The sequence below is a fragment of the Malaclemys terrapin genome, chromosome 12, assembly GCF_027887155.1.
Source record: "Malaclemys terrapin pileata isolate rMalTer1 chromosome 12, rMalTer1.hap1, whole genome shotgun sequence".
NCBI classification, from domain to species: Eukaryota; Metazoa; Chordata; order Testudines; family Emydidae; genus Malaclemys; species Malaclemys terrapin.
The window spans coordinates 49,864,954-49,892,453 of NC_071516.1; the positions used below are offsets into that span (position 1 = coordinate 49,864,954).

Consider the following 27,500-nt stretch of genomic DNA (forward strand, 5'->3'; position numbering starts at 1 on the left):
TCTGGCGTAAGAGGAAAATTGCACCCCGCTGGGGACAGAAATAACCCCCCTGATCTCCCCCCCAATTCTGCTGGTGCCCCTCACTCCTGACCCGCAGCCCCCTGCCAGCCCAGCCCTGCCCCCCGCAGCCCTGCCAGTGCCCCTCACTCCTGACCCGCAGCCCGTGCTAACCCAGCTCTGCCCCCCCCTGCCCTGGTCCTGGGCCCCCTGCAAGACCCCCAGTCCTTGGGGCAAAGGGGCGAGGTGGGCTCTGGGTTTGCTTGTATTTAAATTGCGCAAAGGAGGAAATTTCAGGTGCTTTGGTCTGGTACTGACACCACTGTGTGTGTGTCCGTGTGTGTGTCTGTGCCCCCTGCTGGCGGGGACGGGCCCTGTCCCGTGTGTCCGTGTGTGTCCCTGCACCCCCTGTGTGTTGTGTTGAGTTGTGTGGAAGGGGGAATGTGTCAGCCCCGAGCTAGAGTGATAGAGACCCAGGTGAAGGGGGACCTAGAGCGAGGGGTGGAGAGAGTGGGGGAGGAGAGGGGCAATGGAGGGGGGATGGGGAAGGGTGGGGGTGGGGAAGGGGGCAGGGGAGGGATGAAGGGGAGGGGGCTGGGGAGATGGAGAGGGAGGGGGGAAGGGTGGGGGTGGGGAAGGGGAGGGATGAAGAGGAGGGGGCAGGGGAGATGGAGGGGGGCTGGGGGGCTGGAGGGGAGGGGGTAGGGGTGGGGGAGGGGGGGATGAAGGGGAGGGGGCAGGGGAAATGGAGGGGGGTGGGGGGACGGAGGGGGGATGGGGTGGGGGGCTGAAGGGGAGGGGGCAAGGGTAGGGGAGGGGGGATGAAGGGGAAGGTCTTGGGAGATGGAGGGGGGATGGAGGGGAGGGGGCTGGGGAGATTGAGGGGGATGGGGCTGGGGAGATGGAGGGGGGATGGGGTGCGGGGCTGGAGGGGAGGGGGCTGGGGAGATGGAGGGGGGCCGGAGGGGAGTGGGCTGGGAGATGGAGGGGGGATGGGGTGCGGGGCTGGAGGGGAGGGGGCAGGGGAGGGCAGGTGGGAACCCGGGGAGGGAGCGCTGGCGGGGGGGTCTCCTCGGACGGTGGAGCGAGGGCTGGGGGAAGGGAGCGGCGGGGGGGCGGGGGAGGGACAGAAGGGGAGGGGGCTGGGGGAAGGGAGCGGCGGGGGGGCGGGGGAGGGACAGAAGGGGAGGGGGCTGGGGGGAGGGAGCGGCGGGGGGGCGGGGGAGGGACAGAAGGGGAGGGGGCTGGGGGGAGGGACAGAAGGGGAGGGGGCTGGGGGGAGGGAGCGGGATAGAGGCGGGGGGAGGGACAGAAGGGGAGGGGGCTGGGGGGAGGGAGCGGCGGGGGGGGCGGGGGAGGGAGCGGGATAGAGGCGGGGGGAGGGAGGGAGACGCAGCGGACGCGGCGCAGGGACCCGGCTGCTGCTGCAGTGAAGCCCCCAGCCCAGAGGAGGCAGGTACCAGACCCCCCCCTCCGACCCCCTCCCCCCCCCCACAGCCCCCCTTTTCCCCGACAGCCCGTTTTCCCTGCAGCCCCCCAACCAGGGTGCTCTGTGCCCAACAAAGTATGGGGGCAGCATTTGGGGGTACAGTGGGCTAGGGGCGTTTGGGGGGGGCGGGTTCAGGAGGTTTGGGGAGGTTGAGGGTTATTTTGGGGGGCGTGCAGGGCAGGGCTGGGGAGGTTTGGGGGGCTGGAGATTTTGGGGGGCACAGAGGCAGGGTAGGGCTGGGGGGCTTGGGGGGCACAGAGGCAGGGCTGGGGGTGTTGGGGGATTATTTTTGTGGGGGTGGGTATCCTCAGGGTGATAGGAGGAGAGTCTGTTTCAAGTGAGGGCAGGCGTGTAAGGGGGCGTCCTGTGCACGTGCAAATGGCTGGGCAAGGGGGTGTGCAAAGCGTGCAAGGGAAACCGAGACGTGTCCCCAGATCTCTGTGCCGGGTGAGTGTGTGTACACACAGGGGTGGGCCCAGGGCTGTGCATTTTCCCTTGGTGTTTGCACACGGGCGTGGCTCTCCCTGCCTTTGCACAAGCACACGTCTCCCCATGCGTGTGTCTCCCAGCCTTTGCACAAGCACGTGTCACCCAGTGTCTGGCTCCCAGCCTTTGCATAAGCGCACGTCTCCCGTGCGTGTGTCTCTCAGCATTTGCACAAGTGTCAGTTTCCTGGCATTTGCACACATGCGTGTCTCCCAGTGTGTGTCTCTGGCATCCCCCCCATCACCTGGCCTTTGCACAGGCGCGTGTATCCCAATGCCCGCGTCGCCCGGCCTCTGCCCACACCTGTCTCCCGGCATCTGCCCCCCCCCCCATTTTTCGGCATTTCTCCAAGCCCTTGTGACGCCCTTTAACCCGCCTCTCCCTTCTCCGCCCCTACAGCCGCCGCCATGGGCTAACCCGGCCGCCCCGGACCTCCCCTCCCCCATGTCGGACGCCTCCCGCCCCAGCCGGGCGCCCGCGTTCCCGCGGCTGTGGGACCTGCGCCCCCACGCCCGCTCGCCCCCCCAGGGCCGCGGCTACGGCTGCCCGACCTGCGGCAAGGCCTTCGCCCGCTCCTCGGCGCTGCTCCGCCACGAGGCCGCGCACCGCGGCGAGAAGCCCTTCCGCTGCGCCGAGTGCGGCAAAGGCTTCGCCCAGGTGGCTCAGCTGGAGACCCACGGGCGGTCGCACACCGGCGAGCGCCCCTTCGCCTGCCCGCACTGCGCCAAGGCCTTCATGTCCTCCTCCCACCTGGCGCAGCACCGGCGCACCCACTGGGCCGAGCGCAAGCACGGCTGCCCGCTGTGCGGCAAGACCTTCCTGCGCCCGTGGGACGTGGCCCAGCACCAGCGCTTCCACACGGGCGAGCGGCACTTCCGGTGCGAGCGCTGCGGGCGCGGCTTCTTCCGCTCCTCCGACCTGCTGCGGCACCAGCGGGTGCACACCGGTGAGCGGCCCTTCCGCTGCGAGCGCTGCGGCAAGACCTTCGCCCGCTCCTCCGTGCTGGCCAAGCACGCCCGCACCCACACCGGCGAGCGGCCCTACCGCTGCCCGGCCTGCCCCAAGGCCTACGGCACCGCCTCCCAGCTCACCGAGCACCAGCGGGTGCACACCGGCGAGCGGCCCTACCTCTGCTCCGTCTGCGGCAAGACCTTCGCCTACTCCTTCCTGCTGCGCCGTCACCTCAAGATCCACACCGGGGAGCGGCCCTACCCCTGCCCCGAGTGCCCCAAAGCCTTCAAGACCTCGGGGCACCTGCAGAAGCACCGGCTGATTCACACCAGGGACAGCGCGGCCGGGGGGAGGAGGCAGCGGCGGAAAAGGGAGGCGGGGCCGGGAGCGGAGTGAGAGGTGGGAAAGGGGGTGCCCCCACCCCGTCCAGGGAGACTCACCCCCTCCCACTGTAGGGGATGCTCATTGGGGCGTCTTCGGAGAGGGGATGCAGAGACTACAGAACCCCCCAAATTGAAAGCATGGTGAACCCCCAAATTAAAAGCCAGTGTCCCACCCAAATTGGCACATTGCAGCCCCAAATTAAAAGCCAGCATCCCCCCCAAATTGGCAGTAAGATGCATGCTCAAGTTAAACGCCAGGTTTACCCCCATATTGGCAAATTGCACCCCCACATTAGAAGCCATGTTCTCCGCTTAAATTGGCAGCAAGATGCAGCCCTAAATCCAGCCCTAGATTCACCCTTTGACTGGCAAAATGTGGGTCCAAAATCAGAGGACTCAGGTTCCCCCAAAAGCTGATAGCAGGATTTAACTCCCAAATTGACAGTCAGGTTCACCCCAAAAGAGCAAAGTTCCTCCCCCAAAATGGAATCAGGTTCACCCCAAAATTGGCAGCCAGGTTTGCCCCCAAATACCAACAAAATACACCCCCAAATTAACAGCAAGGTTCACCCCAAAACAGAATCAGGTTCACCCCAAAATTCACAGCAAGATGCACCCCCAATTTCAGAACCCCCAAACTGACAGAAGGCTGATGCCATCATTTATAGAAGACACCCCCAAATTAGCCCTCACCCCAAAATTTCATAGCAAGGTGACACCCAACATTCATAGGATGATTCACCCCAAATTTCATAGCAGATTCACCCCCAAATTAACAGCCTGGTTCACACTACAGTTATTAATAAGATGTGCCCCGAATTCAGAGCTGGAGTCACCCCTACATTTATAGCAGTTTGCTGGGAATTGCATCCTAACATCAGCGCCGTCTTTGCCCCCAAATTTCACAGTGGGTTCACCCCAAATTTATAGCAGGAATCAATGCATAAAACTGGCACAGCGGTCCCAAGTTCAGAGCTGGGTTCACCCCAAAACTGACAGCAAGATTCACCCCAAAATTTGACAGGAAGGTTTCCCCAGAATTACATGGCAGTTGCACCCCAAATTTTCTAACAAGGATCCCCAGGTTTACAGCAATTTGATCCTGCAGCGATCCCCCAATCTGACACCAAGATTCACCCCAATTCTGTCACAAATTAACCGTCTGTTCACCCACAAATCACAGCAATTTCAACCCCTCTAATTGACAGATTCATCCCCAAAATCAGAGCATGATGCTACCCCATTTTACAGCGATTCACCCCAAATTGGTGGGGTTCACCCCCAAATCACAGCCAGATTCACCCCATCAGCCAGCCCTGAGAACTGACAGAATTCACCCAATGTCACTGTATGTTTCAGCGTCCCCCCAAACTAACAGATTCACCCTAATTTCACAGGAAGATCCCTCCTCCCAAATCATGGCTAGGTTCAGCCCCATTTCATAGCAGGCGAGCACCCCCCTAAATTGAACAAGATTCACCCCCAAATCAGCAGCATTCACCCCAAAATTTCCAAGCGGGGAATCAACCCCAAACTGACTGTGACACCTCCTCTCAAATTCACCCCAAAATTTCACAGCATGCTTCCCCCCAGCTGTAAATAAGAGAGAAGCAGACCTTTCCCCCCCTCCATAGATTCTGGGCCCCTGGGGTTCCCTCTAAGCCTCCTCTGGCAGGGAGCAAGGTTACCCTCTTTTTTGAGGGGGCTGTTGGATGGGGGGGTGCATGTCTATACGTCTCTATTGTGGCCTGATGCGCTCCGGGACTGGGAATTGCCAGATCGTTGTCTCTGTAGTGACCTCCTGAACCCTGAAATGTATATGGTGTTCCCCCACCAAGAAAAAGGACTCAGTCGTCCTCCCTCATACAGTAAAATGTGGTTTGGTCCTATATACCTTATATGGGCCCTGTGTGGTTATTGGGAGCTGCAAGCGGCATGCAACATGCCCACTGGCCACCAGGGGGCATCTGAATAGCTGGGCGTGGCCCAGTTGCCTGGGTTCTCCAGCAGGGGGTGCCCTGACATTGGTTAGGAAAGGGAACCTGCAGAGGCCTGGATACCTGTGTTCTCCAGCAGGGGGCGCGGTGACACTTGAGAAGTTGGGAGAAGGGCCCGGACACCTGGGTTCTCCAGAGGGGAGGAGCGCCTGACACTGGGTGAGGGAGGGGCCCTTGGGCTGCAGGAATGGGGCGCTGTGACACCAGGATCAGAAGATTGCTGTTTCACTTTATTAATGACTCTCTATTAACGTTATGTTATTAAGCCCAGTCTTGGGGGGTCAGCTGGGGAGGGGGTGGGAGGTTCCCAGCCACGATCTGGAAAATTGGGCCCCTTCACTCCTCATCATGGAGCTTCTGGAAGAAAAAGCAGAGAGGAAAGACTGAGAGAAAAGGAAGGAAAGAAAGAAAAAGAGTGAGAGAGAAAAAAGATGGAATAACAGAGAAAAAATGGAGTGATAAAGACAGATGGAGGGACAGAGAAAGAAAGAAAGGAAGATGGAGTGATAAGGAGTGATAGAGAGAGAGAGACAGAAAGATGAAGTGATAGGGAAAGAAAGGAAGAAAAAGAAAGATGGAATGATAGAGTAAGAAAGAAAAGGAATGAAAAACACCAAGCGATACAAAGGGAAAGGCTGAGCGACACCCTTGGTGTGACAGGGTGGGGGTCAGGGCTGGAGTCTCTGGGTTGGGCCAGCTGGACCAAGCGCTGCCCCCTGTCCCTGTCGCTCACCTTCCCCCCAGCGTCGCGGCTCTTGGCCCGCAGCTTGTTGACCTGGGACTCGGCGATGTCGGCCCGCTCCTCCGCCTCGTCCAGCTCGTGCTGCACCTTCCGGAACTTGGCCAGGTTGGTGTTGGCTTGTTCCTCCTGCCGGGGGAGAGAAACTGGGGTGTTACCTGTGGAACTGCCTGCTACTGGGTCTGCAGCGCAGCCCAGAGTTCAGCATGGCCAGGCCCCTGCACCTACCTGGGTACTGCCCTGCAGAGGAGGGGAATGTCCCTGCCTCACTGGGGGCATAGAGAACAAATGGATTGTGTTAACGTGTGGAACTGCCTGCTACTATATTTGCAGCAGATAAGAGCAGGAATGGGTACTAACAGATTAGACCCATCCATTCTCTCATCCGTCAACCTGTCCATCCATCCCCCTCCCCACTCAACTATCCACCCATTCATCCCTCCCTCCCCTGCATCTGCCTGGCTTCTGCCCCAGTGGGAGTTGACACAGAGAACAACACCCCCCCCCAAATTAATATGTTTGCCCGAGGAACTACCCACCACTGGATACTCAGTGAACACAAGCAGGCCCTGGTTTAGAGGGGAGAGGCAGGATTGGCTGGGATGAATGGCCAATGAGGGGAGAGGGAGCCTGGACTGACTGGACCAAGGGGCTGATCTGGAAGGTCGGATACTCACCGCCTCTTCCGCCTGCCTCTTGTAGGCTTTGACCTTCATCTGGAGTTTGTCCACCAGGTCCTGGAGTCTCATCAGGTTTTTCTTATCCTCCTCGGTCTGAGGACAGAGGGGGAGAGAGAGAGACAGGGATGGTGGAGGAAGCATTAGGATAACAGCATCCCCGTCACCCCTGACCTCTCTGGCCGTGGGGTATCCAATGCCATCTGGAAACCATCTAGGCTCCAATCTCCAGACCCCATCTAGAATGGAAAGGCCATCTAGAAAATGGTCCTTTTCTCTAATTCTAGAATGGGCTTTAGATCAGATGGGTGACTTATGGAGAGCCGGACGTCAGGGGGGAAGGGTTAATGTGAGGAGCGTCTAGAGTCTGATTCTAGAAGGGAAGGGTGGGTGGTCAGGCAGTAGGGCCTGGCTCTAGATCAGAGGGGGCCAGGGAATCAGGCCTTTTAGTTCAAGTTTAAGAGCAAGAAGGCCTAGAGAATGACTCCAGACTCAAACTTGTCTTCCCAGGGGGAAAGCGCCTGAGAACGAAAGACGCAGTGGGAACTTATTTTTTGATTCTAGAGGCAAGATGGGTTCTAAAGTTCTGTTCTAGACCCAGAAGGCCCAGACTTGGGCTGTTCTTCACACACAGACCTTTCCCCCCTGCCACATGGGCAAGTCCCTTCAGAATAAAAGAGACCCCACTGGGGACATGGCAGCAGGTGGGTGCTGATATTTGGTTCTAGAACCACCACAGCATTCTAGAATTCTATTCTAGAACAGGGTGCTTGGCTCGTTCTAGGCAGTGTCCTCCATCTCCACGGAAAAGCCTCTTTCAGAATGGAAGGACCCACTCTGAGTACCGTGTCTTTGGCTCTGGAACCGAGATGGCGTTGTAGACTACCCGCTCCAGAACAGGAGCAAAGGAATGCTCTGTGCTGCTGTCCTCCCTTCCCCCAGGAAGACTGAAAAGCACTGCAGGGGTCCTGCCCCTCAATGCTGGAACTAGGAGCAATGATCTAGAAGCAGGAGAAAACTGCCTGGAGTAGGGCTTCTGGAGAAGGTTTTTTTCTAGATGCACATAACCCCCAGGTACCTGGTAGGTGAGCTCCTTGATGCGCCGCTCACACTTCCTCATACCCTTGATGCTCTCCACATTGCGCTTCTGCTCCGACTCCAGCTCGTTCTCGAGCTCCCGGACACGCGCCTCCAGCTTCTGCAGCTGCTTCTTGCCGCCCTTGAGGGCCAGCTGCTCGGCCTCATCCAGCCGCAGCTGCAGGTCCTTGATGGTCTGCTCCATGTTCTTCTTCATCCGCTCCAGGTGGGCACTGGTGTCCTGCTCCTTCTTCAGCTCCTCCGCCATCATCGCCGCCTGCGGCCAGAAAGAAGAGTCATTCCCTGCCCCCCTGAGCCAGCCAGTACCCCCACCCTGGGGCCAGGTCGGAGCCGGTGCCCCCTAGAGGGCACAGGCCCCCTGTCCCATTCCCTCACACTCACGTCGGTGATGGCTTTCTTGGCCTTCTCCTCGGCATTCCTGCACTCCTGCACGGCCTCCTCCACCTCTGTCTGCAGCTGGGACAGATCCACCTCCATCTTCTTCTTCTGGTTGATCAGGCTGGTGTTCTAGAGGAACACAAGGGGGGGGGTCAGGATGATCAAGAAACAAGGTGTCATCCAGTTATCAAGATCTCTGTCCCCTGTTCTAGGTCTTCTTTCTGGAAGAGCACCTGGAATCCACCTGGAACCAGGATCCAGAGCTGCATGGGAACGGGGGGGGGGGAGGGCCTTACAGGGACACTGAGCTGTGTTCTAGATCATGATGGAGCTCCAAGCACAGACACACCAATGTTCTAGGCAGCTATTCTAGAGTGAGTGGATTTTTGTGCTGGAGAAATGAGCTGGGTGCTGGCAGTATAGATCCTGGAGAACCACAGATCCACCATCCATGGTCCTGGGCAGACAGAATTCTAGATGTGGCTGCTCTGGAACGTGACATTTTAGGTCACACCTGCTGCAGTGAATGAGCGCTCTAGAAGACAGATCTCTGCAGGGCGTCCCAAGGACAGGAGATTGGGGGCAAAGGGAGCTCCAAGATGGGGGAGTCAGGGGGTCCCCATCTCTCTCACCTGGGTGTGGAGCAATTGGACTCTCTCACTGGCTTCTATCAGCTCCTGCTCGGCCAGTTTCCGGGCGCGCTCCGTCTGCTCCACCACGGCCCGCAGCTCCTCCAGCTCGGCCTGCAGCAGGGAGTTCCGCCGCTCCACAATGGCAATGTTCTCCTTTAGGTCCTCGTTGGCCCGGATAAAGTCATCCAGCTGCAGCTGGGAGTCCTGTGGGCACAAACATGTAGGGCTACAGGGGACCCCCCCACCAGCCAGCATATCCCCTGCCCTGGGGCCAGGTGGGAGCTTCCCCGCCGAGGGAAAAGGCCCCATTCTCTTCCCCCTGGAGGCCCTGTTACCTTGAGCTGGGTCTGAGCGGCCTTGAGGTGGCTCTGGGCCTCGGCCGCCATGCGGTTGGCATGGCTCAGCTGGATCTCCATCTCGTTGAGGTCGCCCTCCATCTTCTTCTTGACTCTCAGCGCCTCGTTGCGGCTGCGGGTCTCGGCGTCCAGCGAGGTCTGCAGCGAATCCACCACCCGCAGGTGGTTGCGCTTGGCCTGCTCCATCTCCTCGTCCTTCTCCGTCAGCTTCCGCTCGAAATCCGCCTTGAACTGGTTAAACTCCAGCTGGGCCCGCAGAATCTTCCCTTCCTCGTGCTCCAGAGAGGCCTGGGGGTGGGGGGAGGAGGGAGGATGAATGAGTTAGAGAAAAGAGAGAGAGAGAGAGATTAAGACATAAGGGAAGGAAGAGAATTTAATGGAGTTGAAAGAAAATGTAGAAATGAAAGAAAGAAACAGACGTAGAAGTGAAAAAAGGAAGAATGCAGAAGAGAGAAAGAAAGGACAAAATGGAGACAAAGATGTAAAAAGGAAACAGAAAGAATGAAACGAGACATGGAAAGGAATGAATTAATACATGACAGGAAAAAAAGAATCAGTGAATGAAAGCAGGAATGAAATAACGGGGGAAAGAATGAGTGAAAAATGAGGTAGGGAAAGAAAAAATGAACCAACCAGTGAAAAGAGGAATAAATGAAGGTGTGATGGGGTGCATTTGCCTCGCACTGGTACTGCAAATGTTAACTCTCTGGGCCCAGGAGGCCATGCCCCCTCGGCCCTGCCGGGCATGCTCCAGGTGGAGACTAGGTATAAAAGGGAGCAGCTCGGTTCATTCAGGGCTGACCGCGGAAGAGGGAGGTTGCACGCTGCAGGCTCCAGCCAGAGCCGCCGAGACCCAGGAGGATGCCCAAGAAGTGACGGAGCTGCTGAGAGCCGCAGAGACCGAGGAGCCCCGAGATGCCAGGACCACCGCCCCAGGGACAGGGCAGGAAGTAGCTCAGGGGGACTAGTCATTGTGCTGAGTGGTGTGAGCGTGTTTTGGGCAGGTCCCCCGCTGACCCAGTGGAGGGCGCCCTTGTCACTGCCAGGGCCCTGAGCTGGGAACCGGTGGAGCAGGAAGGGTCCGGGTCCCCCTACCCGGCCACCACGCACCTCTAGGTGGCAGCCCACTTCCCTGACCGGCTGCTAGGCCACACAGCGCTGAGAGAGAGCAGCCATGTTGACTTCTACCCCTAAGTCCCACTATCCCAAACAAGGGTGTGACAAAGATGGGGATTATTGTAGTGTTTTACATGACTAGCGTGTGCGCGCCTCAGTTTCCCTGTGTGCTGCATGTTTAACAAGGTGGTGGGAGAGGACCAGGTGTGACCTCGCCTGGCAGCCGGGACTCCCAGACAACGGCCTGGAGAGGGGGATCCCTAACAACTGGTGACCTGTAGACTAAGAGGCTCACCCCAGCTTGGCAGTCAGCTGGTTCTGGCCAGTGGGAGGACAAAGGGCTGAGGAGAGAGGACCCCGGTGACCTGACCAACCAGTTCCAGCCAGAGGGGAACAAAGGATGGAAGAGAGAGGGCCCCAACGACCTGTTTACCTGGGATGGAAGACAAAGGACGGGGAGGAGCTGTTGGGGCCGGTGATATATGATGCCTCGGCTGGAAGGAGGGGGTCTCTGGGCTGGGGAGAGTCCCCCTGGATGCAGGGGAGAACTAGATGTGCTGAGGATTGCTAGGCCCGAGGGCCCAGAGAGTTTCCTGTGCTGGGTTCAGACGTTCGCTAATCCTCCTGTTTTACGCCGGCTGAGAGTCGCTCCGGTCTAGAGAACAGGGTGGCATTATTCCCTCTGGGAGTGGAGGCCCCGGGGACCAGAGCGAGTGGACTCCCTGAGGGGGCCCAGGCGGGCGACAGGCGTGCTAAGGCTCAGAGAGGTGCGGTTCCAGGAGGCAGAGGGGCCAACAGCTTAACCCCTGAGAGAGAGTGGGCCCCCGAGAAGGGCTGTGGCTCTGAAGGGGGTTCCCCCCAGGGACCACATGGGGCCAAGAGAGCACAAGTGCTGTGAGGCTGTGACAAAGGGGTGATCGTATGGACTCAGTCGTGGGGAGATAATGACCCTCACCCTGCCCCAAGAGGGGATGGGGTGCGCTTGCCCACGACAGAAGGAATACAAGAAAAAAGAGGACAGAGAAAGAAAGAATGAGCCACTGAAGATGGAGAATGATGACGAGGAAGAGCAGACAGACAGACCAACTGAGCCGGCGCTGGGGGGGTTCCCGGCTGACCCCCATGCAGCTCTGGGAAGGGGTTCCCGGCTGACGGCGCTGGGGGGTTCCTGGCTGACCCCCACGCAGCTCTGGGAAGGGGTTCCCGGCTGACCCCCATGCAGCTCTGGGAAGGAGTGCTCGGCTGTGCCCCTCACCTCAGCCTCCTCCAGCGCCGCCTGCAGCTCCATCTTCTCGGCCTCCAGCTGCTTCCGCACCTTCTCCAGCTCATGCAGGTTCTTGCCTCCCTCACCCAGCTGCTCCGTCAGGTCCGAGATTTCCTCTGCCGGGGGAGAGAGACCGCGCTAAGCCGGAGGCGGGTCATGGCTAGAGTGGGAGATTGTCCTACCCCAGCGTGGGGCCACGGGGCGCTGTGCTGCAGGGAGCGGGGGCATGGGATGCCGGGGAGTGGGCTGGGGAGTCTCACCCTGTAGGTTCTTGTTCTCCCTCTTGAAGGTCTCCAGATGCTCCAGCGACTCCTCGTAGGCGTTCTTCAGCTTGAAGAGCTCGGTGCTGAGTGACCGCGCCTCCTTCTGCGACGACTCCAGCTCCGTCTGCGACTCCTCGAACTTCTGCTTCCACTCGGACAGGATCTGGGGGGTGGGGTGGGGGGTGAGAGAGTCACCCCAATGGATGAGCCCTCTCCTCCCCCAAGATCTCTTTCCCCTTCTTTCTCTCCTCCTCCTCCCTGTCTTTGTTCACTGCCCCCTTCTCTCTCTCTCTGTGGCTCGGAAGGTTTGGCTTTTTATCGGTCAGCGTTGGGAGCTCTGATTTTGCCGCAGACACACCCACTCATGAAAAAATATTTCCATCGGTAACAATCAAAATTTGCAGACAGGCAAAGTAAGAAAAACCTGGCTTTGGAAATTATTTCAGGCTATTGACTTTGTCTGATTTGCCACATGACGTTGCCAGTGTGTGTTTTAATGGTCAGAAAGCTCTACATTTTGGTATTGCAAGACGTTTGTTGCCGTTAGATAATGACAGTCACCCGCCTTTTCCACCCGGCCCCAATTGTCTGACCTCGCCAGAACTTCCAGCAACATTGAAATCAATTCAAAATAAAAAGACATTAAAACTCCATCATTTTGTGGCCACTGCGAAAATTTAAATGGACTAAAAAAAGTTTAACAATAAACAACATTATCTGTTGAAATGATACGAAAATAAAAATAGAAATCTGCCAAACCTAGTTCTTCCTTTCTTTTGCTTTCATCTTAATTCCTATTTGTGCTATTTCCTTCATTCTTTCATCAACTTTTTTTCCCTTTCTCTCATTGCTGTATTTATTTCTTCCTTGACTCTATTTCATTCATGTATTGGCTCAATTTTATTCTCTTTATTTCATTATTTCCTTCCTTCATTCCTTTGCCCTATTTCTTTCCTTCATTGTGCCCTCGGTTTGCTTTTTCTCCTTGGCTCAATTTCATTCTTTTCTTCCTTTGTTCCTTGACTCATTATCGTTCTTTCTTTGCTCTATGGTATTCCTTCTTCCCTTTTTTCTATTTAAATCATTCCTTCCTTCCTCCCTCTTGTATTCTCTCCCCTCCCCCAGCCCCACCTTGTCGAAGTTTCTCTGCTTCTTGTCCAGGGCGGCTGCGGCGGCATTTGACCGCTCCACGTCCACCATCAGGTCCTCGATCTCATTCTGCAGCCGGTGCTTGGTCTTCTCCAGTGACGAGCACTTGGCGTTCACGGCCTCCACAGCCTCCTCCGCCTCCTGCAGCCGCTGCGCCAGCTTCTTCCTGCCACCGGGGGGCGACAGACACCATCGGTCACCAGGGAGGGGCCTAGTCCCTTTCCCTCCCCTCTGGGCTTGGAGTTACAGGGGGTTCCCAGCAGAAAATCCCTGAGACACTGGCCCGATGCATTGGATCCTCACACTCTAGACCATTCTAGACAAAAACCAACTCTGGTCTCCTGTCTAAGGCTCTAGACCATCCCAGCATGGAGCACCCCCATCTCTCATCTGTTCACACCTTTCTAGACCCACTTTGGAGCAGGGCAGCTAGAATTTTCTCTGAGGTTCAAGATCAGAGGCCAAGCCATCCCATGTGGCTCCAATTGAGCGTGCAGTGGTAGGGCTGCAGGCTTGGCCTGTACCTCCCTCCCTGAGGTTCTAAAGGAAGATCTAGACCATTCTAGACCTTCCCCAGGGTGGATCTGCCGAGCCTCCTCTTTAAGATTCTAGGGCAAATGAGAGCCTGCTGGGGGCAGATGAAAGAGTCCATGAGGTTTGGCCTGGATCCCAGCACTGGTTCTCTAGATGGCTGTGTAGAATGCTCTAGACCACAGCTCCAAGGGCCCATCATTACATGCAGATCAGGGAGCCTACAAGGGTTGGGCCTGGACCTTGTATGTGATGATCTAGACTGTTCTAAGACTGATTTCCAGAAGAGCCACACAGATTCAACCTGTTATTCTAGAACAAATCTCCCAGCTTAAAACTTCCTGAGCACAGGGGAAAGAAGCAGTGAGGTTTCTCTGATATTCTCTGACATTCCAGAGGATTGGTCTATACTGATCTAGAATGAACTCTAAGTTCCAGAGGGTAGTCTGGCTAACTTTTCAAGAAGGGCTACCTACCTTAGTGCTGGTACCGTGGGTGGAGGACACGTGGGGATGGGGGGGTCTCTCCTCCAACCAACAAGCTTTTTGCTCGTCTTATACGCCGCGAGTGAAAATATAACCCGAGCTAAAAGCTTCCCTGTTAGAGGAAGCACCTGAGAACCCCGTTGTCCAGGGCCGAGCGGGGGGCGCTCACCAGGAAAAAGGGGCGGGAGAGATGGAGAGTGAGAGATGAGGACAGAAATAAGGGAGAGGGGGAAGAAAGGATGTAAGAATGATGGGGGAAGGAGAGAGAAAGAAGGTTACAAAAGAAGGAATGAAAAAACCCAAAGAATGAAAAGAAGCAAGAACACAAGGAGAAAAGCCGGTAAGAAGAAGGCACACAAGCCGAGAGGCTGGGAAAAGGAACGGGAGCATGACTGACCCTGGAGCATTCCCCCTCCTCCCCCAACCACCACGCCTCTGCCCGCCACTCACTTGGCCTCCTCCAGCTCCTCTGTCCGCTGGATGGCGTCCGTCTCGTACTTGGTTCTCCACTGCGCCACCTCGGAGTTGGCCTTGGAGAGCGAGCGCTGCAGCTCGGCCTTCGCCTCCGTCTCCTCCTCGTACTGCTCCCGCAGCAGGTCGCAGTCATGCCGGGCTGACTGCAGCGCGTGGGCCAGGGCGTTCTTCGCCTGGGGTGGGGGACAAAGAGCTCTGCCGGTGCCCCTCACTCCCGACCTGTAGCCACCTGCTAGTCCAGCCCTGCCCCCTGCCAGCTCTGCCGGTGCCCCTCACCCCCGACCTGCAGCCACCTGCTAGCCCAGTCCCTCCCGAGCTCTGCCAGTGCCCCTCACTCCCAACCCGCAGCCCCCTGCTAGCCCAGTCCCTCCCGAGCTCTGCCAGTGCCCCTCACTCCCGACCTGTAGCCACCTGCTAGTCCAGTCCCTCCCGAGCTCTGCTGCTGCCCCTCACTCCCGACCCGCAGCCCCCTGCTCGTCCAGCCCTGCCCCCTGCCAGCTCTGCCAGTGCCCCTCACTCCCGACCCGCAGCCCCCTGCTAGTCCAGCCCTGCCCCTCCCAGCCCTGCCGGTGCCCCTCACTCCCGACCCGCAGCCCCTGCTAGCCCAGCCCTGCCCCCTGCCAGCTCTGCCAGTGCCCCTCACTCCCGACCCGCAGCCCCCTGCTCGTCCAGCCCTGCCCCCTGCCAGCTCTGCCGGTGCCCCTCACTCCCGACCCGCAGCCCCCTGCTAGCCCAGTCCCACCCGAGCTCTGCTGCTGCCCCTCACTCCCGACCTGCAGCCCCCTGCTAGCCCAGTCCCACCCGAGCTCTGCCGGTGCCCCTCACTCCCGACCCGCAGCCCCCTGCTAGCCCTGCCCTGCCCCCCCCAGCTCTGCTGCTGCCCCTCACTCCCAACCCGCAGCCCCCTGCTAGCCCAGCCCTGTCTCCCCCAGCCCTGCTGGTGCCCATCACACCCGACCCATAGCTAGGGGCTCTGGGCTCTTCCCCACCAGCTCTACCGGTGCTCCTCACTCCTGACATGCAGACCCCTGCTATCATATCACCTTGGTTTCCTCCTCTAGCTGTCTTTTTAAGTCCTCCATCTGCTGGGTGTAGGACTGTTTGCCCCGGGTCAGCTGGGAGATCAGGGCGTCCTTCTCCTCTAGCTGGCGGGACAGTTCACCTGCATGGGGCAGAGAATAGGGTAGGGCAAAGGTTGGGTCAAGCTTACAGTGATAATCAGGGTTACTGGGTTAGGGTCGAGGTATAATCAGGGTTAGTGGGTTAGGGTCAGGGGTACAATCAGGGTTAGTGGGTTAGGGTCGGGGTATAATCAGGGTTAGTGGGTTAGGGTCAGGGGTACAATCAGGGTTAGTGGGTTAGGGTCAGGGGTATAATTAGGGTTAGTGGGTTAGGGTCAGGGATACAATCAGGGTTAGTGGGTTAGGGTCGGGGTATAATGAGGTTTAGTGGGTTAGGGTCAGGGGTATAATCAGGGTTAGTGGGTTAGGGTCAGGGTATAATGAGGTTTAGTGGGTTAGGGTCAGGGGTATAATCAGGGTTAGTGGATTAGGGTCAGGGGTACAATCAGGGTTAGTGGGTTAGGGTCGGGGTATAATCAGGGTTAGTGGGTTAGGATGGTGGCTGGGTTTAGGACGAGTAGTTAAAGCTGGTGCTAGACCAAGGTAACAGTTGGGGTAGGGCTCAGATTGGGGTTAGAGTTAAGATGAACATTAGGACGGGGGGCAGAGCCCCTATGCTGTTGAGGGAGGGGCCTCACCATTCTCTGTCTGCAGTTTGGCTCTCTGGGTGCTGGTGTCATTCAGTGCTCGCTGCGTCTCCTCCAGTTTGGCCCGGTGCTCGGCCGTCTGGTCCTCTAGCGTGCGGGAGAGCTTCTCCAGGCTGACCTGGGCGGGGAGGGGGAGATGTGGGGGAATGAATGAACAAAGAATGGACCAACCCCCCACCCCCAAGAGCAACCGAAAAAGAAAATGAAGCGAGTAAGGAATGCATGAAAATAACCCCTAAAAACTGAAAGAATGCAAGGCTGAAAAAGAATGAAAGAGTGAAAGTAAAAAGAAGGAATGAAAGAACTAAAGAAAAAAGAAAGAGAAAAAACAAAAGAATTAAAGAAAGAAATGAAAGAAGGAAAAAAAGTGAAAGGAAAAAACCCAAAGGAATTAAAGAGTGAGGGAAATGGAACAAAGGAATAGAAGAAAGGAAGGAGAAAATGCAAGAATGAAGAAACAATAGTTGAAATGAAAAATAACAAAAGAGTGACAGAAAGAAAGAAAAAAGAAGAAAGGAATGAAACAAGAAAAGAATGAAAAAGAAGGTGAAATGAATGAAAGAAAAAGAACCGAAGAACAAAAGAAAAAAGAGAATGAAAGAAAAATGAACCAAAGACAGAAATGAAACCAAACCAAATAAAAAAATCAAGAAATGAGAAAACGAAAGGAAAGAAGGAAAGCAAGGAAGAAAAAATGCTCCAAGCCTGGCCTTTTCCACCAGCCCTGGCCCCTCCCCTCCATCAGCCTGCCCCCGGGCACCTTGGCTTTGAGCAGCTGCTCCAAGTTGGAGCTGATGTCGTCCAGCTCCAGCTTGAGCTCGCTCTTCTCCTTCTCCAGCTTCTGCTTGACGCGCTGCAGGTTGTCGATCTGCTCGCCCAGCTCGGCCACCGAGTCGGCGTGTTTCTTGCGCAGGGTGGCGGCCGTGGCCTCGTGCTGCAGCGTGGCCTCCTCCAGGTCCCGCCGCATCTTCTGGAACTCCGCCTCCCGCTTCTTGTTCATCTCGATCTGCACCGAGGTGGCGCCGCCCGCCTCCTCCAGCCGCTCGCTGATCTCCTCCAGCTCCCGCGACAGGTCCGAGCGCAGCTTCTCCACCTTGGCCCGGGCCGTGCGCTCTGCCTCCAGCTCCTCCTCCAGCTCCTCGATGCGTGCCTGCAGCCGGAGAGAGACCCATGGGCTTAGACAGGCCTAGAACATCTCACATGCTAGAGCAGGCAGGAACACGTGGGTATGGGTGTAAAGTTATACAATGTCCTAATCCGTGATCTAGATCAGATTAAAAACCTGGCTTCTAGAAACAGAAGGACACAGGGTTCCTGTTCAATCTAGAGAGAGCAAAATAAAATGGTTTCCTCAGATCAATCTTGAATTCCTAGTGTTCTAGACCAGAAAGGGGAATCTGGGTTCCAAAGCATAGGGAGCATGAACCCCCTAGAATTGGAGTTCTATAGCTAGTTCTAGAGTGATGTCAAAAGTACCCCATGCAGGCAGAGACCCTCTGGTTCTAGAGTGGAATAGAGGAAAATGATAGAAACAAGACACACTATTTTGTTTTAGAGATGCACAAACACGAGGTTCCAGAAGGTATATTTCCTTTCGGCTCTGGACTGTTCCTAAGATGGCCATCTAGAACCCGAGCACTCACTTATGCTAGAGCGGCACCAAAAGGGACAGTCTCTTGTCCGGGTATTGAGATAGTCTCCTAGAACAAAAATGATGCAGCTCATTCCAGAGCAGCTTCTCTAGTTCTGGACGGGAAGTGAGGGGCGTTCTAGAGCAAGAGAAAGGCACCCACCTGCAGCTCCTTCAGCTTCTTCTGGAGCTGCAGGCCCTGGGCTTGCTCATCCTCTATCTTGCTGTTCTGCTGGTTGATGTCAAACTCCTTCCTGCAAAGAGATTTAGAGAGATTAATCCCCCTCTGTGCTCCAGAGCACATTGGAGTGTGCAAAGAACAACCCTCTTACTTTTTCAGTTTCTCCTCCAGCTGCTGCTTGTCATTCTCCAAATCCATGATGTTCTCCTGGGTCAGTTTCAAGTCCCCTTCCAGCTTCCTCTTGGCTCGCTCCAGGTCCATCCGGATTTTCTTCTCCTGCTCCAGGGAGCCCTCCAACTGAGAGAGAAAAAGGTGTGTTATTGGTAAAACTTTCATCTCCCAGGCATTCCCAAACTCAGCCTGGAGGATATTGAACCCAACCCAACCAAGCTTGAGGACACCCAACACAACCATTCGATCCAACCCCTAGCGCTGTGCTGAGACACTGTGGTCAGCACTGACTGTGCATGGAGAGTAACCCCTACTGAGTCCCCCAAGCCTGCTCCCTGCAGCTAAGTGCCTCCTTCGGGTCCAGGATATACTCACATCATCTGCCTGCTGCTCCAGCTTGAGTTTGGCTTTGGTCAGAGTGTTGACCTTGTCCTCCTCCACCTGCAGGTCATCCAGTGCTTGCTGATGAGCTTCCTGCAGAGACTTCTTCTCTTTGGTCAGTTTAGCTATTATCTCATCCAGACTGGCCATCTCTTCTGTCAGGTTCTTCACCTGGTGGAGAAGGAATCTGGGATGTGAGGATTCTGGGATTAACGGGCTTGAACCCAAATGCGATACCTCACTTTTTTCTCAACCCAACTGACCTTGTGCGCACTCAGCCCAACTCAACCAGCCTTGAGGTCGCTCAAGCCAACTTGACCCAGCCAGCCTGGAGGACAGTCAACCCAACCCAGCTCAACTGTACCAGCTTTGAAAACATTCAACCCAGCCAGTCTGGAGGATACTCATCCCAGCACAACCAGCCTTGAGGGCATTAAACTCAACCCAACCAACCTTGAGGACATGCAACTCAGCCTCACCCAATCAGTCTTGAGGAGACTCAACCCAACCCAAATAGCCTTGAAGCCACTCATCCCATCTACATCTTCACCTTGTTCTCTGTCGCGTGTTTCTCCTTCTCCACCTTGGCCAGGGTCAGCTCCAGGTCGTCAATGTCCTTCTTGAGCTCCGAGCACTCGTCCTCCAGCTTCCTCTTCTTGGCCGTCAGCTCAGCATTCATCTCCTCCTCGTCCTCCATTCGCTCTGTCAGCTCCTTCACCTTGGCCTCCAGCTGGATCTTGTTCTTGATCAACTGGTCACAGCGCTCCTCGGCATCATTCAGGTTGTCCTGCTCCTGTGAGTGGAAGTGGAGGATGTGGGAAAGAAAGAAAGAAAGAAAGAAAGAAAGAAAGAAAGAAAGAAAGAAAGAAAGAATGTAAGGGTCAAGGGAATGGGGGGGGGGTTGGGCCTCTGATCTTAGAGTTAGGGCTAGGGTCCAGCCATAGGGGGTCCCATTGCTTATAGCATGGAGGCCAGGGCTAAGAGCTCCCCATTGGACTATGGGGCTTAGACAAGATTTGGTGTGGAGGGTTCCCATTATACAAAGCTGGGGGGACAGGGCTCAGAGCTTCCCATTGGGAGGTGTGGGGCTCAGATCGGGTTGGAGTACCCTGTCATTCACAGATGGGGGAAAGGAAGGACTGAGGGCTCACCCCTGGATCGTGGGGCTCAAAGGGGGTTCAGGGTGGGGACCCCCATCATGTACAGTTCAACCAGTCATAAGATCAGTTAACTCAACCCAACCCAAAGACATGGGCCCTGGGTCTTGGGGGGATCTGGGGCAGAGGGAACCACATCACTCACAGCCTGCACTTGCAGCTGGAGGTCGTTCTTCTCCTGTAGCAGAGAGACCATCTTCTCCTCCAGCTCCTTCCTCCGGGCCTCCGACTTCTCTAGCGCCTCCTTCAGGCGCCCAAACTCCTCCTTCATGGTCTGCACAGGGGCAGGGGAAGGATTAGACCAAAAGGACCATATAGGCCAGTATCGCCCCATCCCACCCCGTCTCACTACCTTGGACCAGAGCAATGAGCCCACTTAGCAGTATTTATCTATGAACCCATCCATCCGGCCACACATCTATCCCTCCCTTCCTCTGTAATATCCATCCATCCATCCATCCATCCATCCGGCCACACATCTATCCCTCCCTTCCTCTGTAATATCCATCCATCCATCCATCCATCCATCCATCCATCCATCCGGCCACACATCTATCCCTCCCTTCCTCTGTAATATCCATCCATCCATCCATCCATCCATCCATCCATCCGGCCACACATCTATCCCTCCCTTCCTCTGTAATATCCATCCATCCATCCATCCATCCATCCATCCATCCGGCCACACATCTATCCCTCCCTTCCTCTGTAATATCCATCCATCCATCCATCCATCCATCCATCCGGCCACACATCTATCCCTCCCTTCCTCTGTAATATCCATCCATCCATCCATCCATCCATCCATCCATCCATCCATCTATCCCTCCCTTCCTCTGTAATTTCCATCCATCTATCAGTCCGCCCATACATATATCCCTCCATCCCTCCCTCTGCAATATTCATCCATCCATCCGATTTACAGCTACGTTAAACAGTTACAGTCTTTTCCATCTCCCCTTGAGCAAAATAATTTCCACTGCCAGAGTGAAACCAGAAATGAACCCACCATCCCAGGTAAGCAGCTGTCTGCATTGGGCTACCTTCAGTTCTTTCTTCTGAGCAGCTACATTTGACCTAAAACCGAATTAATTTCCCCAAATGGTTCCAGTTAACCTAGAACCCAGCCAAGGGTTAGTGACTTAGAACAAAGTTGTGTCTTGCATTTGGCCTAGGTATCAGCTCCTTTTCCTAGGTAGTTCCAGTTCACCAAGAACCCAGCTTCTGGTTGTCATATGATCTAGAACACATTCCTGAAGCCAATTTCAGCTAACCCAGAACCCAGCTCCTCAACCTGAATAGACCCAATTGAACTAGAATGCAGCTGGAGCTGCATGTGACCTAGATCCCAGTTTATCAAACCAAACAGTTCCAGATGACCTAGAACAGTACCACAGGCTAATTCGACCTAGAACTCAGTCCCTCATCCCAATCAATTCAGACTGACCTAGAACACAGCTCCATTTTGGATTTGATTGAGAGCCCCTATCCATAACCAAGCAGTTTCAGTCTATCTAGAACCCACCAGAGGTTGCATTAAAACAAGAACCTGAGTTTGTTGCATTAACCTAGAACCCAACTCTACAAACGGTTGACCTAGAACTCACCTCCTTTTCCTGACTGACTTGCATTTGACCTAGAGCCCACCTCTGTCCCTGAGCCTTCACAGCTGAGCTAGCCCCCATGCAATTGCCATGGGCCTAGTGCCAATCTCTGTCTCCTGAGCTCTTCCAGAAAACCCAGTTCCCCAGGCCCACTGCAGCCCCTGCTCCTACCCTTTGACCTCACCTGCATCTCCTTCTCCGTCTCAGCGCTCTTCAGGAGCGGCTTGATCTTGAAGTAGAGCTTCATCCAGGGCCAGTTCTTCACCCCCATGAAGGCCCGGATGTTCCACTGTATAACCAGCAGGGCGTCCCTGCATGGCGGCAGAAAGAACCACTGAGGGTAACCCGGGCCCTGACGGGCATCCTCAAAGCTCACAGCTTGGCAGTTGGGAGGCAGAGAGGTTGAGTCCTGTGCTGGAACCCAACCAACTTGTTCCCCCCCAATGGCCGTGCTGATTTTGCTGCTCTGCGAGGGTCCCAGATGGGTGAGTGTGTGGGGCTCGGACCCATCCAGTTGAGTTCTCCACGGGGTCTCCCAAGGAAGCCCCTTGCCCAGCTCCACTCAAACTGGCACAGGAGGGGCCATGACCCCTCTCACCTGCGCTCTAAGATCTTCTTGAACTCAATGCGCATGAGCTGCCCCCGCGATTGGGCCTGGATGCGGGTGATGATCCGGGAGAGGCGCTCGTCTCGCATTTCTTCCAGCAGCCCCAGCAGCCCGGCCTTGAAGAACACCTGGGGGGGAGGGGAGAGATTAGATAGATACATAGATAGATAGATAGATAGATAGATAGATAGATAGATAGATAGATAGATGGGGTGGATGGGGATAGATAGATAGAGGGGGTGGGTTTGAGACTAGATAGGTAGCTAGATGCTCCGCCCCTCACACAGGCTCCTCCCCCTCACCTTGGTGTGTCCGAATTTGTACTGGCTGGAGTCGATATCGAGGGAGCTCAGCAGTTTTTCCGCCCCCTTGCGGCTGTCGATGAACTGGCCCTCGGGGATGGCCGCGGGGTTCAGGATACGGTACCTGGGGGGAGGGGTTCGTTAGTGACCCTGGATCTCTGAGGCCGTCCCGTGGTGGTGTGAGCTTCCCCTGCAGCAGTGCCCCGGGGGGGCCACACCCACCTCTGTCTGAAGTCCCCGTAGAGGATGCGGTTGGGGAAGCCCTTCCTGCAGATGCGGATGCCCTCCAACACCCCGTTACAGCGCAGCTGGTGCATCACCAGGGGGTTGTCCATCACCCCTTAGGTGGGAAGAGAGGCAGTTACCCCAGGTCAATGGTGGTCCTGCCCCTTAGCCCTGCCCACTCTCCCCATCTGTAGTCCCTTCCCCACAACTCCACCCATGACATTTTAACCCACCCCTTAATCCCTTAGCCCCACCCCTTCTCCTAAGCCCCTCCCCTTCTCCTAAGCCCCTCCCCTTCCTTTTAGCCCTATACATGAGAAATAAGTCCCAACCATTTGCTTCTTAGCCCTGCCCCCTTTGTCATTCACCCCCCCATAGTCCCATCCCTTAGCCCCACCCCTTTTCCCATAGTCATTAGCCACACTCCAATATCTTTTAACCACTCCCCCTAGCCCTTTAGCTCCACCCCATTCTCTTAGCCCCTCCCAAGCTCCTTAGCCCCACCCTTTGCCCTGTCCTTTTGTTCCTGAGCCCCTCTCCTCCCTCCAAGGCCCACCCCATTCTCTTAGCACGTTCCCTATGTCTGTAGCCACACCCCTTGCCCTTAGCACCACCCCTTTCCCAGAAAGCCCCGCCCCCTCACCCGGTGCCTTCCGCTCATTGGGGATGATGCAGCGGACGAAGTGGGGGTGAGTGGTTTTCAGATTCGCCATCAGCTTGTTCAGATTCTCCTGGGGTGGGGGAGAAGGGAAAGAGGAAGGTGGGTCAGTGTCCAGGGGGCAAGGTCAGTATCTGGTAGAACAGGGCAATGGCTCAGGTAACCCCCATCCCAGGGAAGCCTTCATGGTGAGACACCCCCATCCCCCTTCCAGGTATTTCCCTTCCTCTCTTGTCCCCTCCCCATGGGCACCTCCCTCCTGTAATGGGAATTCTTCCCCTTTCTGGGATTCCCCCTCCCCAAAAGCCTCCCCAGGATCAAAGGTGTCGGGGCCTCATACCCGGTGCAGCGCTGAGACCGTCTGGAAGGAGGAGCCTTTCTTCTTGGCTCCCTTCCCCTTCCCCCCGTCACCACCTGCAGGGGAGAGAGCGCAGGAAAGGGGGAATGAGAGGGGTGGGGAGGGAGGGGGTAGGTTGGGGGGTTGAGACTGTTCTGTACCTGGCTGGGTCTCTCTCTCGTCCCATCCGTCTATCTATCCCCCATCCCTCCCTCCATCGCCCATCTATACATCCTCCCTACCCATCCCCCCATCCAGGCACTTTCCTTCCAACCAACCATCCATCCTCCCCATCCCTCCCTTCCTCCATCCATTTATCCCCTCTATCATCCATCTATCAAACCTCCTCTTATCCATTCCTCCATCCAACCCTCCACCCATCCCTCTATCCAGCCACATTCCATCCTTCCTTCCATCCATCCATCGATCCATCTATTTTCCACCTATCCAGCCAACCATATCCCATCCCATCTTCCATCCATCCATCCATCCATCCTCTCTCCTTCCACACCTTCATCAATTGCTCCATTCTCCCTACCTCCTTCCACACCCTCTCCCATTCCTCCATCTCTCTCTCTCACCCTGCCTTGTTTTCTCACCACTCTCGGCCGCAGCATAGTTGGCGAAGAGGAGGGCAAGGAGTTTGAGGGCGGATTTCTGGTAGAGCCCCACCACGGTCTCGTTGAGTGGGTCCTTGTTCTTCTGCAGCCAGCCAGTGATATTGTAGTCCACCGTGCCAGCATAGTGGATGAGGGAGAAATGCGCCTCCGGCTTCCCCTTGATGTTCCGCGGCTTGCCAAAGTTCCCTGACTTGCCCAGGTGGTTGTCGTAAAGCTTGGCCTTGAAGGTTATGTCCGATGCCTTGGGGAACATGCACTCCTCCTCCAGGATGGACATGATGCCCATGGGCTGGTGCGGGGAGGGAGAGAAGAGAAGAGAAGAGAAGAGAAGAGAAGAGATAGATAGCATGAGAAAGGAAGAGAAGTTTAAAAGGAGAGTTAAGAGAGAAAGGATGAGCAGAAGAGGAGAAGAGATGAATACAATGAGGAAGGGAAAGAAGAAAAGGATAGAATGAGAAGAAAAATAAAAGAGAAGGGATGGATAGAACAAGAAGAAAAGAGAGAGAATAGAAAAGAAAGAATGGGAAAGTAAAAGAGAGAGTTCAGAGACTGGTTGCCTCAAGGAGGTGGGGAATGGGACATGGTAGAGGTCTCTTTATGCCTGACCTGACCCAGGCCCACCCAAGCTGAGCCCAAGAGGGTCAAGTTGTTTTCTGACCCAACCCCGATCCTTCCCCCGACCCTGAGTCAGTGCCCCTGCCTCAGGTCCATGGGCTTGGCATGGCGCCAGTGGCTGCGTGCCCCGTACCTGCCATCCACTGCCCCCTGTCGCACTGGGTGTGCTGCGGTGCCAACCCCCCGGGCAGGAGGAGGAGAGCCAACCTGATCTGAACCCCACACTTGTAACTGGATCCCATCAGGCTCAGGTTGGGCTGCAGGGCTCTAGGATATGGGACCTTTCCCCTCTAGGGGGCGCCAGGAGGGGGCTGTCTCAGGGGGAGGTACCTTCTCGATGAGGTCTATGCAGGCCTGCAGGTCCATGCCGAAGTCGATGAATTCCCACTCGATCCCCTCCTTCTTGTACTCCTCCTGCTCCAGCACGAACATGTGATGGTTGAAGAACTGCTGCAGCTTCTCGTTGGTGAAGTTGATGCAGAGCTGCTCGAAGCTGTTGAACTGGGGAGGCGGTTGGGGAACAAGAGATGAGTGAGAACAAAAAGTGCCCCCTGCTATGGAGAGCCCATAGCTCAGTGGTTTTCCAACTTTTTTTCTGGCAACCCAGTTAAATAAATTGTTGATGCCCATGACCCGACGGAGCTGGGGATGAGGGGTTTGACATGTGGGAGGGGCTCAGGGCTGGAGCAGAGAGTGGGGGTGCAGGGGTGAGGGCTGCAGGGTGGGGACAGGAATGAGGGGTTCAGGGTGTGGGAGGGGCTCTGGATTGGGGCAGGGGGTTGGGGTGGAGGAGGGGGGTCAGGGCTCTGGGCTGGAGGTGTAGGCTCTGGGGTAGGGCTGGGGATGATGGCTTTGGGGTACAGGAGGGGTTCTGGGTCTGGGGAGGCTCAGGGCTGGGGTAGAGGATTGGGGTGCAGGGGTGGGGCATGGGCTTACCTGTGGTGGCTCCCGGTCAGTGGCACAGCGGGGGTGCTAAGACAGGCTTCATGCCTTTCCTGGCACTGCGGACTGCGCTCTGCCCCGGAAACGGCCAGCAGCAAGTCTAGCTCCTAGGTGGAGGTGTGCAAGCAGCTCCGCGTGGCTCTCGCCTGCAGGCACCGCCCCCACACAGGCACTGCCTCCCAGTGCGGAGTCAGTGCTCCTGGCGGGGGCAGCGCACGGAGCTCCGTGGCCCCCCCCACCTAGGAACCGCACCTGCTGCTGGCCACTTCCGGGGCTCAGCACGGTCTCAGAACAGGTAGGGACTAGCCTGCCTTAGCTGAGCAGCGCCGCTGACGGGACTTTTTACGGCCCGGTCGGCAGTGCTGACCAGAGCCGCCATGACCCAGTGCCTTCCCTTCCGTGACCCATTACTGGGTCGTAACCCGCAGTTTGAAAACCACTGCCATAGAGGCATCTGGGGAAGACATACCAGAGTGTAACTGCGTCTACCAGGTGGTGCTTTTCTATGGAGCCACCTAATGGAGGAAGGGAGGAACTGCACCACAGCCAGCACTCCCTACAGCGCCCTCTGCTGGGAGAGGCTGGGGCTGGAGTAGCTGGGAGCTCCCCCACAGCCAGCATTCCCACCCTGCTCCCCACAGCATCCCCTGCTGGGGGAGTCACTTACATCGAAGATCTCAAAGCCAGCAATGTCCAGCACCCCGATGAAATACTGACGCGGCTGCTTCGTCTCGAGGGTGTTGTTGATCCTGGTCACCATCCAGCCGAACATCTTCTCATACACGGACTTGGCCAGGGCTCCGATAGAGTAATACACCTGCGGGGGATCGCCAGAGGTATGTCAGAGATAGGGAGGAGGGGTAAGTGTTTGAGGAGAAAAGAATGCAGTGAGACATGTGTGAGCTCTGGAAAGAAAGAAAGAAAGAAAGAAAGAAAGAAGGGATGGAGGAACGAAGGAAGGGATGGAGGAAGGTAGGAAGGAAGGGAGGAATGAGGGTAGGAGGAAGGAAGGGAGGAGGGTGGAAGGAAGGGAGGAAGGGAGCGAGGGAGGAAGGGATAGAGGTAGGCAGGGAGGGAGGAGGGAGGAAGGAAGGAAGGGAGGAGAGGAAGGAAGGGAGGAGGGGGGAAGGGATAGAGGTAGGGAGGAAGGAAGGAAGGGATAGAGGGAGGGAGGGAGGAGGGGGGAAGGGATAGAGGAAGGAAGGAAGGCAGGGAGGGAGGAGGGGAGCGGGGTCTCACCTGCTGGACATTCTGCCCCTTGGTGACATACTCATTCCCCACCTTGACCCGGGGGTGACACAGCCCCTTCAGCAGGTCGGCCGAGTTCAGCCCCATCAGGTAGGCGGATTTATCTGCATCTGCAGGTGGAGAGACGTGGGCGGTGATCCCCCAGCTCTATGTGTGACCACACCCCTCCTGCTTCCTCCCCTTTGCCTACCAGTGGTCCCTCCCCACACCACCACCCCCTCAACCCCCTTGAACACCCCACCCACTGTGGTCCCTGCACCCCACCTCCTGCCGAGTGTCCCCCCCACTCCCTGGATCTTCCCGCTGTTTTCTGGTGGTCCCTCCTCCCTCTGCATTCCTGGAGGCCCCCAGTGGTCTCCTCCCTGCATGGCTCACTCTCCTCATCGGTGTCCCCCATGATCCATCCCTCCCCCCTGTGCCTGCTCCCTGCCCACCCTCGGTGCCGTCGGGCTCAGCCTGCTCCTCGCGCTGCTTCTGCTTGAACTTCATGTTTCCAAAGTGCATGATGGCGCCCGTCAGCTTGTAGACCCCGACCTTCTCCTCGGGCGTGAAGCCCAACACGTCGAACGCGCTCTGGGGACCCAGGTGC

At 56.5% G+C, this 27,500-nt stretch overlaps 2 protein-coding genes across 2 annotated transcripts in view; one reads left to right on the top strand and one right to left on the bottom strand.

Annotated features, from left to right (window-relative positions):
- Positions 1-1,392: 1,392 nt before the first annotated feature.
- Positions 1,393-5,204, top strand: LOC128846380 (zinc finger protein 239-like). Its single transcript, XM_054045436.1, has 2 exons — positions 1,393-1,453; positions 2,372-5,204. Exon 2 carries the CDS (start codon positions 2,417-2,419, stop codon positions 3,317-3,319), a length of 903 nt encoding a protein of 300 aa, XP_053901411.1. The 5' UTR covers positions 1,393-1,453; positions 2,372-2,416; the 3' UTR covers positions 3,320-5,204.
- Positions 5,205-5,512: 308 nt separating this feature from the next.
- Positions 5,513-27,500, bottom strand: part of LOC128846377 (myosin-6) — a 29,396-nt gene continuing 7,408 nt past the window's right edge. The window contains exons 12-41 of the mRNA XM_054045434.1: positions 27,346-27,484; positions 26,903-27,021; positions 26,331-26,480; positions 25,052-25,222; positions 24,086-24,395; positions 23,490-23,563; positions 23,135-23,222; positions 22,489-22,606; positions 22,267-22,390; positions 21,956-22,092; positions 21,542-21,668; positions 19,899-20,027; positions 19,147-19,389; positions 18,591-18,767; positions 18,196-18,341; positions 18,027-18,117; positions 16,994-17,383; positions 16,225-16,351; positions 15,509-15,627; positions 14,442-14,638; positions 12,958-13,141; positions 11,824-11,989; positions 11,555-11,679; positions 9,163-9,471; positions 8,828-9,031; positions 8,199-8,324; positions 7,798-8,073; positions 6,720-6,815; positions 6,037-6,171; positions 5,513-5,660 (exon numbers count right to left, since the gene is read on the bottom strand). Coding sequence (XP_053901409.1) covers positions 5,640-5,660; positions 6,037-6,171; positions 6,720-6,815; positions 7,798-8,073; positions 8,199-8,324; positions 8,828-9,031; positions 9,163-9,471; positions 11,555-11,679; positions 11,824-11,989; positions 12,958-13,141; positions 14,442-14,638; positions 15,509-15,627; positions 16,225-16,351; positions 16,994-17,383; positions 18,027-18,117; positions 18,196-18,341; positions 18,591-18,767; positions 19,147-19,389; positions 19,899-20,027; positions 21,542-21,668; positions 21,956-22,092; positions 22,267-22,390; positions 22,489-22,606; positions 23,135-23,222; positions 23,490-23,563; positions 24,086-24,395; positions 25,052-25,222; positions 26,331-26,480; positions 26,903-27,021; positions 27,346-27,484 — 4,818 coding nt within the window. The 3' untranslated portion in view covers positions 5,513-5,639. The remainder of the gene's footprint in view (positions 5,661-6,036; positions 6,172-6,719; positions 6,816-7,797; positions 8,074-8,198; positions 8,325-8,827; positions 9,032-9,162; positions 9,472-11,554; positions 11,680-11,823; positions 11,990-12,957; positions 13,142-14,441; positions 14,639-15,508; positions 15,628-16,224; positions 16,352-16,993; positions 17,384-18,026; positions 18,118-18,195; positions 18,342-18,590; positions 18,768-19,146; positions 19,390-19,898; positions 20,028-21,541; positions 21,669-21,955; positions 22,093-22,266; positions 22,391-22,488; positions 22,607-23,134; positions 23,223-23,489; positions 23,564-24,085; positions 24,396-25,051; positions 25,223-26,330; positions 26,481-26,902; positions 27,022-27,345; positions 27,485-27,500) is intronic.

Bases quoted from the DNA above. Each gene is read 5' to 3' on its own strand.
- LOC128846380 (XM_054045436.1), top strand. From the start codon at position 2,417: ATGTCGGACGCCTCCCGCCCCAGCCGGGCGCCCGCGTTCCCGCGGCTG.